Source organism: Amia ocellicauda, chromosome 3 (genome assembly GCF_036373705.1).
Source record: "Amia ocellicauda isolate fAmiCal2 chromosome 3, fAmiCal2.hap1, whole genome shotgun sequence".
NCBI lineage: Eukaryota > Metazoa > Chordata > Actinopteri > Amiiformes > Amiidae > Amia > Amia ocellicauda.
Window position 1 is genome coordinate 30031239 of NC_089852.1, and position 13267 is coordinate 30044505.

The following is a 13267-nucleotide window of genomic DNA, read 5'->3' on the forward strand; positions in this document are numbered from 1 at the left end:
CGGCAGCCACAGCACAGGCAGGAGCGCGGCAGGGCGAGGGTTCAGCCTCCGCGCTGCTCTGACAGCCAGCCTGCTTCATCCTCCAGAACCGCCCGCCACTGCGCTCAGACAGCTGCCCCCCCAACCCCCTCTCTGTCCTTACATTGGAGTTCAGCTGGTCTGGTTGGGTGTGAGTGTGTATGTGTGTGTAACCTTGGTATGTGTGTGGATGTATATGTATGTGTGCGAGTGTGTGTGCGTATGTGTGTGTGAGTGTATGTATGTATGTATGTATGTGTGCATGTATGTATATATGTGTTTGTATGTGAATGTATGAGTGTGTGTGCATGCATGCATAAATTAATAGCTCTGTCTCTGTGAATGTATGCGTGCCTGAATATGTGAGTGTGTGAATGTGTACATGTATGTCTATATTTGTGTTTATATGCGTGTCTGTACATGTATGTGTGAGTGTGTGTGCTGTATGTTTATGTATGTGTGTGCGTATGTATCTATGTGTGTACAGTACTGTGCAAAAGTTTTAGGCAGGTGTGAAAAATGCTGTAAAGTAAGAATGTAAAATCTACATCAAATCAATATTTGCTGTGACCACCCTTTGCCTTCACAACAGCATCAGTTCTTCTAGGTACACTTGCACAGTTTTAAGGAACTCGGCAGGTAGGTTGGCCCAAACATCTTGGAGAACTAACCTTGGTTCTTCTGTGGATTTTGGCAGCCTCAGTTGCTTCCGTCTCTCATGTAATCCCTGTTGAGATAAGGGCTCTGTGGGGCCATACAGCCCCATATTCTGCTACGGCCAAATATTTCTAATTTTGACTCATCAGTCCAGAGCACCTGCTGCCATTTTTCTGCACCCCAGCTCCTGCGTTTTCATTCATAGTTGAGTCGCTTGGCCTTGTTTCCACATCAGAGGTATGTTTTTTTGGCTGCAAGTCTTCCATGAAGGTCACTTCTGACCAGACTTCTCCAGACAGTAGATGGGTGTACCAGGGTCCCACTGTTTTCTGCCAATTCTGAGCTGATGGCACTGTTGAACATCTTCTGATTGTGAAGGGAAGTAAGCATGATGTGTCTTTCATCTGCTGCAGTAAGTTTCCTTGGCCGTCCACTGTGTCTACGGTCCTCCAAGTTGCCCGTTTCTTTGTGCTTCTTCAAAAGAGCTTGGACAGCACATCTGGAAACCCCGGTCTGCCTTGAAATGTCTGCCTGGGAGAGACCTTGCTGATGCAGTATAACTACCTTGTGTCTTGTTGCTGTTCCTCACCCATTCCTCACCCATTCCTCCTACACAGCTGTTTCTGTTTCAATTAATGATTGTGTTTCAACCTACATATTGAATTGATGATCATTAGCACCTGTTTGGAATAATTGTTTAATCACACACCTGACTTTATGCCTGAAAAATCCCTGACATTGTGAAGTGTACCTAGAAGAATTGATGCTGTTTTGAAGGCAAAGGGTGGTCACACTAAATATGGATTTGATTTAGATTGTTAATTGATAAATATAATCTATTAACATGTCTATTTTTGAAAGCATTCTTACTTTACAGCATTTTTTGCATAAAACTTTTGCACAGTACTGTATAAGTGTGTGCATGTATGTATATACGAGTCTGTGTGTGTGAATGAATATGTATGCGTCTCTGTGTATGTATGTGTATGAATATGTGAGTGTGTGTGTGTGCGTTTCAATGTGTATGTATATATGTGTTTGTATATATGTGTGTCTGTCTGTATGTATGTATGTATGTACACCGATGAGCCATAACATTATGACCACCTGCCTAATATTGTGTAGGTCCCCCTTTTGCTGGACTCCACTAGACCTCTGAAGGTGTGCTGTGGTATCTGGCACCAAGACGTTAGCAGCAGATCCTTTAAGTCCTGTAAGTTGCGAGGTGGGGCCTCCATGGATCGGACTTGTTTGTCCAGCACATCCCACAGATGCTCGATTGGATTGAGATCTGGGGAATTTGGAGGCCAAGTCAACACCTTGAACGTGTGATTCATCAGACCAGGCCACCTTCTTCCATTGCTCCGTGGCCCAGTTCTGATGCTCACGTGCCCATTGTAGGCGTTTTCGGCAGTGGACAGGAGTCAGCATGGGCACCTTGACTGGTCTGCGGCTACGCAGCCCCATACGCAACAAACTGCGATGCACTATGTATTCTGACACCTTTTTATCAGAACCAGCATTAACTTTTTCAGCAATTTGAGCTACAGTAGCTCGTCTGTTGGATCGGACCACACGGGCCAGCCTTCACTCCCCACGTGCATCAATGAGCCTCAGCCACCCATGACCCTGTCGCCGGTTCACCGCTTTTCCTTTCTTGGACCACTTTTGATAGGTACTGACCACTGCAGACCGGGAACACCCCACAAGAGCTGCAGTTTTGGAGATGCTCTGACCCAGTCGTCTAGCCATCACAATTTGGCCCTTGTCACAGTCACTCAGATCCTTACGCTTGCCCATTTTTCCTGCTTCTAACACCATCAACTTTGAGGACAAAATGTTCACTTGCTGCGTAATATATCCCACCCACTGACAGGTGCCATGATAACAAGATTATCAGTGTTATTCACTTCACCTGTCAGCGGTCATAATGTTATGGCTGATCGGTGTATATGCGTGTGTCTGTGAGTATGTATGTGTGTCTGTGTGTATGTATGTGAGTGTGTATGTCTGTGCGCAGCTGAAACTCATTCCATTTCATGTGGCCACGGTCACTCCTCCTCGTCCTCCTCCTCTTCACGCTGCTCAGCCCAGTGAAAGAGGGAGTCTGGGCGGCGGCAGTCACCTGCTCCCAGGGCTTTATCTGGGGATCCACACATTACCCTGCTGAAGTCAATGCACTGCAGACACTCCCAGTGGCTTTGATGAGGGCAGCCTTTTTGTGTCCTGGGGAATAAAGCTCCTTTATCACAGGGGTCATTTCGGGAGACTAAAGGCAGTGATTATCAACACGCAGAGGCACGTCACGGAGCTGCAAACCCCATCATTCACGCGTGTTTATTTACGGCAGCAGCTCTCCTGCTTTGTTCTCCCGAGGGAGACCCTTTCCATCAGCACAGACTTCTGAAGATGCTCTGGGAACTCAGGAACCCAGTGGATATTCACATCTCCATCACTCCACTGTCCATGTAAAAACACGCCTTCAATTAACGAACAAATTAAATTACAGTATAAGGAATTGCGGAAACAAGGACCGACTCTGCATCTGTGCTCATTTACAGGGTGTTCATATGTAATCTGAGAGAGGGGGGGGAAAGGAACAATACAACACTTTTCCATTGTACCTAAACTGAATTTAAAGGCCATTTTCCTCCAGTGTCTGTGCTAATAAATCACATTTCTGGAGACCGTTTATTCAAAGTGCGCACAAGCAGAGCTGCTGGGCCTGAGAGCCTGCTGAAGGTATAGAAGTGCGAGCTGCTGTCCAAACAGTGGATAAAGTTACATCATTAAGAGGCGTTTTAAAGAGGATGAACAGAAATTCCTCCTCTGAAGCCGGGCTGCTGGACAAATAGAGAGGAGATGCTTTGTGTTCAGGGGAAAGCCCCCCCCCGGCTGCATTATCCCACTGATCTGAAAAACCCACAAACCGCTCTTTGTTAACACGTTTTCGGGAGAGATTTCATGATCATTGTGCAACTTTGTAACAACTGCACACAACAAAAATACTGTGATAAAGACAGGAATTTTATTCATGGGGGAAAGAGAGAGACAGAGAGAGGGAGAGTGGCTCTCCTCTCCCAGGCCTAACGAGTATTAACCCCCCCCCCCCCCCCCCGTCCTAACGAGGATCAGCCATTGCACACTAAACTGTCAGAAGACACATGGACAGGCTAGAAGCACACAATAATAAACACTTCTGCTTTACCATCTCTCTCTCTTCCTGTTTGCACATTTGTCCATCTGCTTGTTTGAATCCACTTGATTTTATAAGTTTGTAGAATCCCAGCCAGTGTCTCGCAAGGGCGTGTTTCTTTTTTTTTGTGTGTGTGTCCATCTTTCTGAAGTATTTGTCTGGGAAATGCTTTGTTCTTCAAAATGCTTTGCTGCACTGAAGTAACCGTCAGAGCACGGGTTAAGAGTTTATTTCTCCTGGCTTTAACTGCTCTGGTACTAAAGAACATGTAACTCCACTCAGGAATCCCCAAAGCCCAGTAACAACATAGCAAAATCCTGACGTTATATTTACAAGATGTGGCCCCAAGTGGTTCCCTTTCACTGAAGACAGCACCGATCTTGGAAAGTGAGGCAGATACTCCCAGGAAACTGCTGATGGCCGCATGCAATCTGTCCTCAGATCAGTACAACAACAACAATAATAATATAAATCCTTTATTTATAGAGCGCTTCTCATTCTCAGGGTAGAGCAAAGCGCTTTAAATACAGAATTTACAACTAAATGTTATAAAATATCAATAACTATAATTAAAAAACTCAAGAGTACACAATGATTGATAACAACACTAGCTAAGTACATTAATAAAACAAAATACAGGATTTAATATATAAATTATATATCTTTTTAAAAACATCCAATGACTACAATCATTAAAGGAAACAAGCCCACAAATGAGATGAAGGCATTGGAAAAAGCAGAGCATCCATCCCCTGCAGCTTTGAGCTGAATTTAGCTTTACATCCTTAACCTCTGTACACCTCAGCTACTTTATGTCTACTACACACAATCCAGTTTTCAAGCCTCACGCTTTACTTAGAAAATGCTTCCGTTCAGATAACTTAATTGAAATGCTTACTCTGGATGTTAGACATCACTACCAATTACCATAATTAACGCTCAGATCATGATTTAATATGTAACAACCACTGTGCTGGGGTAGTGTAAATATTAGGTTGCCTTTGAAGGCTCCCATAAATTATTACATTTAATTAAACTGTACTTGTCACATTACACTGGACGGTTTCTAATTGCACGGCCTAATTGCTTCATTCTGATGTAGAGATCTGTATCCAGAAGGAGAGAGCGGATGCAGCTCCACACCGATGCTCGTCTCCACGCATGGGCTGCACCAAAGCTGGGTTTTCCGAATGCAGAGCTCGGCAAATCAAGCTCCAGCTGAAGTTGTTTAATAGACTTGAGCGTTACAGTTGCATCACTCACCCTCATCGGCCAATAATTAGTAAATTACTGGGAGATTGTCAGGCCCAGCTCCTGAGCAGCTGGTTCTGGACAGCCAGCCTTCAAAGGCAGCAGTCATCACTCTTCTCAGTGACATTCAGGACACAGACAGTGGTCGTATCCAGCAGGAGAGAAGATTCCTGGACAGGGAAAATTACCTCCACAGGCACTGACACTCAAGGGAAAAGGAGTATAGAAAGTATAGAAAGAGCACAGTACAGTACAGTGCAGACATGGAGAGAAGAAACTGTTTTTTCTATGCTGCTTAAGAAAGGTTTAGACAAAATATTAGGAGTTTATAATAGGAGAAATAACAATCAAAAAATCCCCCAACAGTACAGTCAATATAGAAAAGAGAGACACAAAAACTTTAAACTAGTTTTAGTAAGTTAATAAACTTAATTTATTATTTTTTTAACAGAAACGGAATTCAACTCACATTTCACACCCTTTACTCCACAATAAAAAACAATCTCAACTCTGTGACCTATCAAGATTCTCCTGTATCCCCAGACATTCATCCAGGATTCAGTCCAGATGTGCGCTGGTGTTCCCGGGCTGGACTGCAGGGCAGCGAGGACTGGTGTGCAGTCCACAGTCAACAGTGATATGGGCCGGCAGCTCTGCTCTGTGGAGACTGCGTTTAGCCTTGAGACACAACTGAACTAAAGGCTCTTGATGCCCGTGTACAGGGAACAAGCACAAGCTACACCTCTGTAGTTATATTTTTTTAAGTGTTCCTATTTGCTTTATTGAATAAGAAGGTTACAGGACGCTGTTTAAAAGCTATTATTACAAAGTGGTTATATAATCCACTAACTGACAAATAACACTGTCATCCAGCTATTTTTAAATCAATGTTTAATGGGGGAACAAGTGAACAACTGCACTGGCAGTTACACAACAATCTGGAACACTTATCTGCTCAAACAACAGAAGAAAGAAAAGGAATAAAACCAATTAATTTTCAGCCATTTCACAGTCAGAGAGATGCTGAACTGCCACAGCAGAATGTGTGTGGCTTAACACGGTTTATTTGTATAGTAATATATATAAATATATAATTCCCAACAGAACATTTCTCTCATTAACCTAACAGAAGACAATGACAGAAGGCTGAAGGATGCTTGAGCAGCAGTGAGAATCCTTGACACAGATTTCAGAGACACAGTGTACCTGGGCACTCGGGGGCGGACACCAGCTAAACCAGGCAGCTCCAACACCAGCACGGCACTCAGAACGAGGCGCTGACCGCGAGATATAGACACTGGGCGCGGCAAGACAATAAATCTGTTAAACAAATGGAACTTTCAGCATCTTGTGGTACCTGTTTTTACTGCGTTTCATTATTGCATTTCTGATGGAAACTGACTTGAGATTAAATAAATCTGTCTACTGGATAAGGTCACTGCACTGCTAGTGGCTCATACATCCACCCAACCCCACTTCTCTCAGTACACTATACACTGGCAGTCTCCTCTCCACACAGTAGGGGCAGGTAGACCCAATACGCCAGCATGTACTCTATCCCTGCCTACGGACCCCCTGATCCCCCCACCCTAATCTTTTCCCAGTAGTCCTCAGGCTTAGGTCCTGCTCATCCCCCACTGCTGGGACTCTCGTAGCCGCACATTCACCCGAGTCCTCTTAGAACTGACTGAGAATTGATACAAAAATAAAGTATATAAATAAATTTAAGAAATGCATTGTAAACAAAACTGTGTGCGCACAGCATCAGGCATGCTGTATAGGGGAAGGCCTGAGAATCCGGAGGGCTCTGGTGCAGTTCACACACGCAGCCCGCCAGCGCCACGGACCCAGCTCTGCCCCGTGCGATCCACGCAGCTGTCCATCCTGCGTGTCCGTGACCGCCGCTCAGTTGCGGGCAGCGTGCTCACGGGCCGGGGGCGTGTGGGGGCTGTCCGTGGCCCTGCGTCGGGAGGGCCGTGGGGGAGGGCTGTGTCGGGAGTCCCTGTGTCTGGTGGGGGAGCGGGATCGGTGTTGGCTGCCATGCCGTCCCTGCCTGTGAGTGGAGGGGCGGAAGCGCGCTCCCCGATCCTCCTCCTCGTCCTCTTCCTCCCGCCGTCTCCAGGATGTGCAATGCTCAGGCATGGCCGTGCCACCCTGGCGCTGGGGTGAGTGGCCCGGTGACACGGTGTTCCGCAGCGTGTTCATCAGGAACCTCTTGTTGGCGCCGCGCAGGGGGCACTTCATCCTGGGAGACAGACAGCACAGCGTGATGCTCAGAGACGGAGACGCCACACACACGAGTATTGGCACAAGACCCCTACACACACTGTCAGCATGTCCGCCTGACACAAGCAATGTGCGAACAGGGTAAGAAAACTGCAACGCTTCTAAATTCAAAGGAGCTCACTCGTCACTCCAGGGGCCAGCTGTACTACACTGATCCGATCCCAGGTCCAAGGACAGTATAGGTATGTAAAATGTCAATTGTTCACTAATTAGGCACTATAGTTTATATGTATAATCCCAGTTAGTGTGGATAATATTATCTTTGTATAATTAGATTAAATAATACATCTGAATCAATATTTCATTAAAACGATATTATTGACAGCGGTCATAATTTCTACTCATGTTCTCAGTCCAGAACTAAAACTATAAACAACATCTGAACTTGTTTTAAACGTTCCCACCCCTTCCTTTTACCGATTCATGTAAAGCCTCCTCCTGTTGGGAGCTCCGCCATTCGAACCTCTGCTCTACACTGTGACACAAATCATGCCGTCACTCCCCTAGTCCCCGCGCCGCAGCTCAATAATCGGATCAAACCATCGCATCACCGGAGCCGATCTGCTGCATACAGCGCATCTCTATGATCCCTCTCCATGAAGCTTGGGTATGATGTGAATGTTTGATCTCGTTAGTACAACCGGCCCCAGGAGGGAAGATCTGAGAATCTCATCAAACTGGTTTTTAATTTATTTTTCTAATGATCCCAAGGAGTCAGCAGACAGTGTTCAGAGAAGAGTCTCCTGATTTCTTTCCTAAATACAGCCCTGATACAGGGAGAGGGACAGAGGGCTTCCCTCAGATCTGCTACAGTACAGGGTCCCCTTCTTGCCCTCTGCCTCCCCCAGCCCCTGCTCAGTCAGGGAACGGCTCCAGCCAGCATCTCTGGAGCTGATAAATGGACTGTAGGAAAGCACAGAAGGCTTTCCTAGTTCAGAGCACTGAGCGTGGTGTGGCTCTTTACTTACAGCCCAGTAATACTGCTCAACTGTGACCGCCACGGAGACCACTCGTTTCTCACAGTGCACCGAGTATGCCGCAGCTCTCAGTACTGGAGAAACTGCATCGCTGACAGCTGAACACACGAGAGCGGCTGGGGACAGCGCTGGAGGCCTGCGTTTGCTCCCTGTGCAACACAAACAGCTCCATTTTCCACACTGGGAGGTGGAGTGCAGAAAGAAAGTCTGCTAAAAAAATAAATATGAAGACGAAGAAGAAGAATACTAATAAAGTATAAACAAACTGCAAAAAAGAGGTCAATCAATAAATAAGCGTGTTAAGTAAAACAGGCGGGTTTGGAGGGCGGCATGTCTGTGTGTGGTGCTGCAGCTCTGACAGGCACTCCCACAGCGCAAGGGGTTTCTTGAACCGGAGACTAACACAGCAGCCAGTATGAATATTACATCACCCCCCTGCTCAGTGATGCTAGCTACTGACAATCAAAGGAAAAAAACACAAACTCCTGCCTCACATGCAAGGCCTGGACAATTCCCTGAGTCCAGCAGTTGTGGAACTGGTCTTGATTTTATGCATGAAATCTAGCGGTGCACCATACAAGATGATACCAAGACACTGCACTCTTTTGTTAGTTGTATTATGACTTAACACATTTATCCACTTAAAACGTTATTGCAAACTAACAATGTACATCTGTGTTCTTGAAAAATGTAACAGTCTTGATTTATTATTATTACAGACCTAAATTTAGGATCTAATTGAGGAGTCCTTCCTGGCTGTTCAACATTTTCTGGTAGATTTCCTGACCGTAAAGGAGTTGTTTTCCACTTATGTGTGGGGAGGTAGTGTATTAGACAAGCCCTCCATTCAACCCCCCAATAGCGCCTCCACTCACCAGCCGGCCGGGCCCATGGTCTCTGCACGGATCTTTCCTCGTTTCGCTTCATTGAGGAGCTCCTCCACTGCTCTCCTGCACAGGGATGGAAACACAGAGAAAGAGCTTTTAGGAACTTGTTTCTGGGCGTTCAGCAGACTTTACCTTTGATAAATCACTGCCAGTCACCATAATGCTATAACCACAGGAGGGCAACCAGCGAAGAACATGGCAGATCACTTACAGAGCTCTGGGGAGACTGGGCACTACATGATCATCAATATTACGCAAAGAAACTGACATGATCCAATGTTTTCATGTCACAGTACGAAACCACAAATACAGGCATTTTCAGCAGAGCAAATCAGCTCTCTGGAATAGATGGTCTGATTGTTTTGTGAGGAAAATGAATGGTGTTTATTTTAGTTTTAGTTTTTTTCTTCACCACAGGACACTCTCATCCCCTCTCGCGTCTCTTCCTGTTTGTCTGCTATCTCTGCCTGAATGCACTCGCACCACCTCAAGCTCAACCTCTCCAAATCTGATATCCTCTTTTCCCCCCTCTTCCTCACCTTCTGCTGATCTCTCCATCTCAATCCCCCTTGGAATCCATGACACTCTCTCCTTCTTCTTCTTCCACTAAGAACCTAGGAGTCACCCTCGATCCCATGCTCTCCTACACTCAGCACATCACCACGCTGACACGCACCTGCAGATTCTTCCTGAGCAACATACAGTGAATCCGACCCTTCCGACTTGACTCAGCTGTGCATCCAGTCCCTGGTCTTCTCATGCCCGGACTAATGCAACTCCCTCCTGGCCAGCCTGCCTGCAACTACTACCCGCCGCTCCAGCTCATCCAGAACTCTGCGGCTCGTCTGGTATTCTCTCTGCCACGATTCGCACACGCTACTCCACTGCTGCACTCCCTCCACTGGCTCCCGATAGCGGCACGCATTCAGTTCAAGACACTGACCCTCACCTACTGCTGTCTCGAACAGACTGCACTGAGTTACCTGCAGACCCTCGTCTCTCCATACATCCCCTTTAGACCACTACGGTCTTCCGGTGCCAGAAGACTAACTCTGCCTCCTCTCCACTCCCCTTCCTCCAGAGCCGCTCCTTCTCATCCCTGGCCCTTAAGTGGTGGAACGACCTGCCCACTGAAGTCAAAACAGCACAGTCCCTGACCTCCTTCCAGCGATACTCAAGACGCATCTATTCAGACATTCATTCTCCTGTAAGATTGCACTTTACAATGTTTGATCATACTACTTGCCTTGCGTTACTAGTACACATTGTTATTTTGATTTCCCCTATGCTCCCTTTCCCTTGGCCCTTGACTGTGACCAAACATCTTGTCTGCACTCGACTTTCACAATCCAGGATGTAAGACCTCGTATATTGTATACACTTGTGTAAATTGGAATTTGTAAAACGTATTATGGTTTGAATTGCACTAATATGTAAATTGGAATTTGTAATTGGAATTTGAACTGCACTGTATTATTGCACTTTGTATTGCACTTTTATTTTCTAAGTCACCCTGGATAAGGGCGTCTGCCAAAAAATAAATATTATTATTATTAATAATAATAATAATAATAATAATAATATAAGGAGCTGAGCAGCCTGGCCAGAGGATGGATAGTGCTCGGCTGAGTGAGATAACTTGAAACCAGAGTGAGCTGGACACTGGTCCCTGGAACACCTCCCTCTGGACAGCCAGCTGGACTTCTGCTGCCCTCCACATCGCACATCAATCATAGCAAACAACAACTGCTAGGAACACACACAAGCCCCGCCCCTCAGCTGTCAGTCCCTGTCCAGGAAGAAGGTGTCCTGGTCTGTACAAGGCCAGCCCCCAAGGTGCAACCTCGGGGGAGGTCATTCTTAACCAGCTGCAACCACCAGGGCACTGACACGCAAACAACACAGTTTACACCTTCAAGCACTGCATCATTCCCCTAGTCTTCGTGATCCACATATTTCTTCCTTTAAATGCATTAACAAATTAAAGTAGATGTCAGCATTTAAAACTGTGGAAGAGAGAAGGTGATATGCATGCTAGCTGTAACACCCAACCAAGTGGTCAACTGAAATCACAAGATGGCGCGGTAACAGTATTGCAGTGCTGTGAACCGGTGTCTGCGGTAGGCAGTGCAGATACAGCTGGTGAAGACAGATCTTTAGGGTTTCCTTTTGAATTTCTACCAATACTTCTAAGCCAGATGCAGTCAATTCCCACTTTAAAAATTGCAAGCAGCTCTAGCCTTGGTAAAAGCATTGTAAATACAGTACAGACAGCAGGCTTATGGGAATGCCAGTAAATATTATCTCACGCCTACATACAGGCAGGTTTAAAAAAACAAACCACACATTGTACTTTACCGTACTGCTGTGATGTCTCCCAGCTACTCACTATTCTAGGCTGGCAAGCTGTCAACTACTTTACACTGAGCTGTTGAATCATTAAAAAGTCAGGAATGTGGGATAATTACAATGATCGCTAATCCATCACAGGAGCTTAATTTGCAATGAAAAATGAATAATAGGAGTTTTTGCTTCTGTATCTTTGGCCCCTGTATACACAGCGACAGGCAGCTCTGTTTGAGTCAGCAGCATGCGCTCTCCAGGTGTGCTGTGGAGGATGTTTTTGCAAGGTATGCGGACACCTGTGGCTGAGTTGCACTGCTTAAACAGTCAATACCCACAGTCCTCCCTTTTTAAAACCAGATAAAAGACAGAGCCTCACACCAAGGCCCCGTCAACATGGAATGGAATGGTTCAGATTATGTTGTTTTACATTAAATACAGAAAAAAGGAAGGATTATTTTACATGTTTTAGCAGACAGCTACATGTACAAGCATGCAAGCATTCTTGTTTCACAGTAGGACACTATCAATGACAAATATTTAAGAATATAGAACTCATATTGTCTCACACAGCATGATCCGGGGTTGTCTTCATGCTAACGGGTTTAATATGTTATACAGGCCTATAGTAGCGAATGAAGCCTCTTCCCCCCCTGGTGAAGTGACTGAGAGAAGCAGCCTGTCCTGTCAGCAGAAGCACAACGGTACCTCCACTCCAGTGCCCAGCACACAGGTTCGGCCTAAACGTGAAAACACCTGTCGCTGATTCAGACGGGCACATGACAACGGAGGAAGGTGCAAAATGACAACTAAGAAATGCCGTGTGTATATTATCGCAGTGTAATGTGTATGCATGCATATTTGGCTAATGATTAAATAGTAAGTTGCAGTGTCGTGCTGATAAATGTAAATCACATCATTATCTGTAAGTTTGGCTGTGTTAGCGGCGTCTCACACCAACCTTTCGACTAGTCCGTTGCCAGTACAGCGCGATCACGAACACAGTTAACGCCAGACACAGCAAAGAATTGGCATTATAATATCAATCACCACACGATGCTATCACTGCGAGATATAACCACCTTCCCATGCTATACTAACCTCTCCAGGTCCTTTTCCTCCGCCATCACATCACACTCCTATAGAAGAGAAAACCCGTGCGTACTACAACTTCCGAAACAGGAGCTGCTAGGACCACAAGGACCCCCGCGATGTGCCCCCTTCGCAAGTGCCTGACTGCATCGGCCACAATGTTAATCAAATGAACTGTAATAAAAGAGAAACGTGGGTCTATTTTTTATATTTGTAAATAACCTAAAATACACTATACTCATACGAAGGGCTGGAGTTTTAGATTATGTTCCTGAAGACATTTCAGCTCAGCCATTCACCTAGACTTCAAACGCCACTGACGGTTAAAACATTCCGGTGGAGCTGTGATAACAGGCAGCTCCGCGGCCATGTGCGCCCCGTCACCGCGCAGGGGCGACTGATCTTCTTCATCGATCAGCGGGGAGGAAGGCACCCGGACCGGCTTTGGGTCGTCTTTGAGTCAGGCAGCTCCAGAGCGAGCAGGCCGCCCGCTGCTGCCTTGACATCATGCGGGCCCGCCCCTCTCCGGTGCGCACTGGGCCGGGGGGGCCGCTGCTGCT

The 13267-nt window shown here is 46.1% G+C and overlaps 1 protein-coding gene across 3 annotated transcripts; it reads right to left on the minus strand.

The window, feature by feature from the left end:
- Positions 1 to 5528: 5528 nt before the first annotated feature.
- Positions 5529 to 13241, minus strand: LOC136746468 (protein POLR1D). 3 transcript variants are annotated; one of them, XM_066698976.1, is made up of 3 exons: positions 13007 to 13241; positions 9261 to 9335; positions 5529 to 7367 (listed from the first exon to the last, which is right to left on the minus strand). In XM_066698976.1, exons 1-3 carry the CDS (start codon positions 13075 to 13077, stop codon positions 7028 to 7030), a joined length of 486 nt encoding a protein of 161 aa, XP_066555073.1. In that variant the 5' UTR covers positions 13078 to 13241; the 3' UTR covers positions 5529 to 7027. The 3 variants fall into 3 exon arrangements, with proteins under 3 accessions (XP_066555073.1, XP_066555074.1, XP_066555075.1); XM_066698977.1 differs by lacking the exon at positions 13007 to 13241 and adding an exon at positions 12717 to 12827; XM_066698978.1 differs by lacking the exon at positions 13007 to 13241 and adding an exon at positions 12577 to 12710.
- Between the last annotated feature and the right edge of the window lie 26 nt (positions 13242 to 13267).

Bases quoted from the DNA above. Each gene is read 5' to 3' on its own strand.
- LOC136746468 (XM_066698976.1), bottom strand. From the start codon at position 13,077: ATGGCCGCGGAGCTGCCTGTTATCACAGCTCCACCGGAATGTTTTAAC. The intron at 9,336-13,006 runs GTGAATGGCTGA...ATCCCTGTGCAG, and splicing joins CAGTGGCGTTTGAAGTCTAG to GAGAGCAGTGGAGGAGCTCC. The intron at 7,368-9,260 runs GTGAGTGGAGGC...TCTGTCTCCCAG, and splicing joins ACCATGGGCCCGGCCGGCTG to GATGAAGTGCCCCCTGCGCG.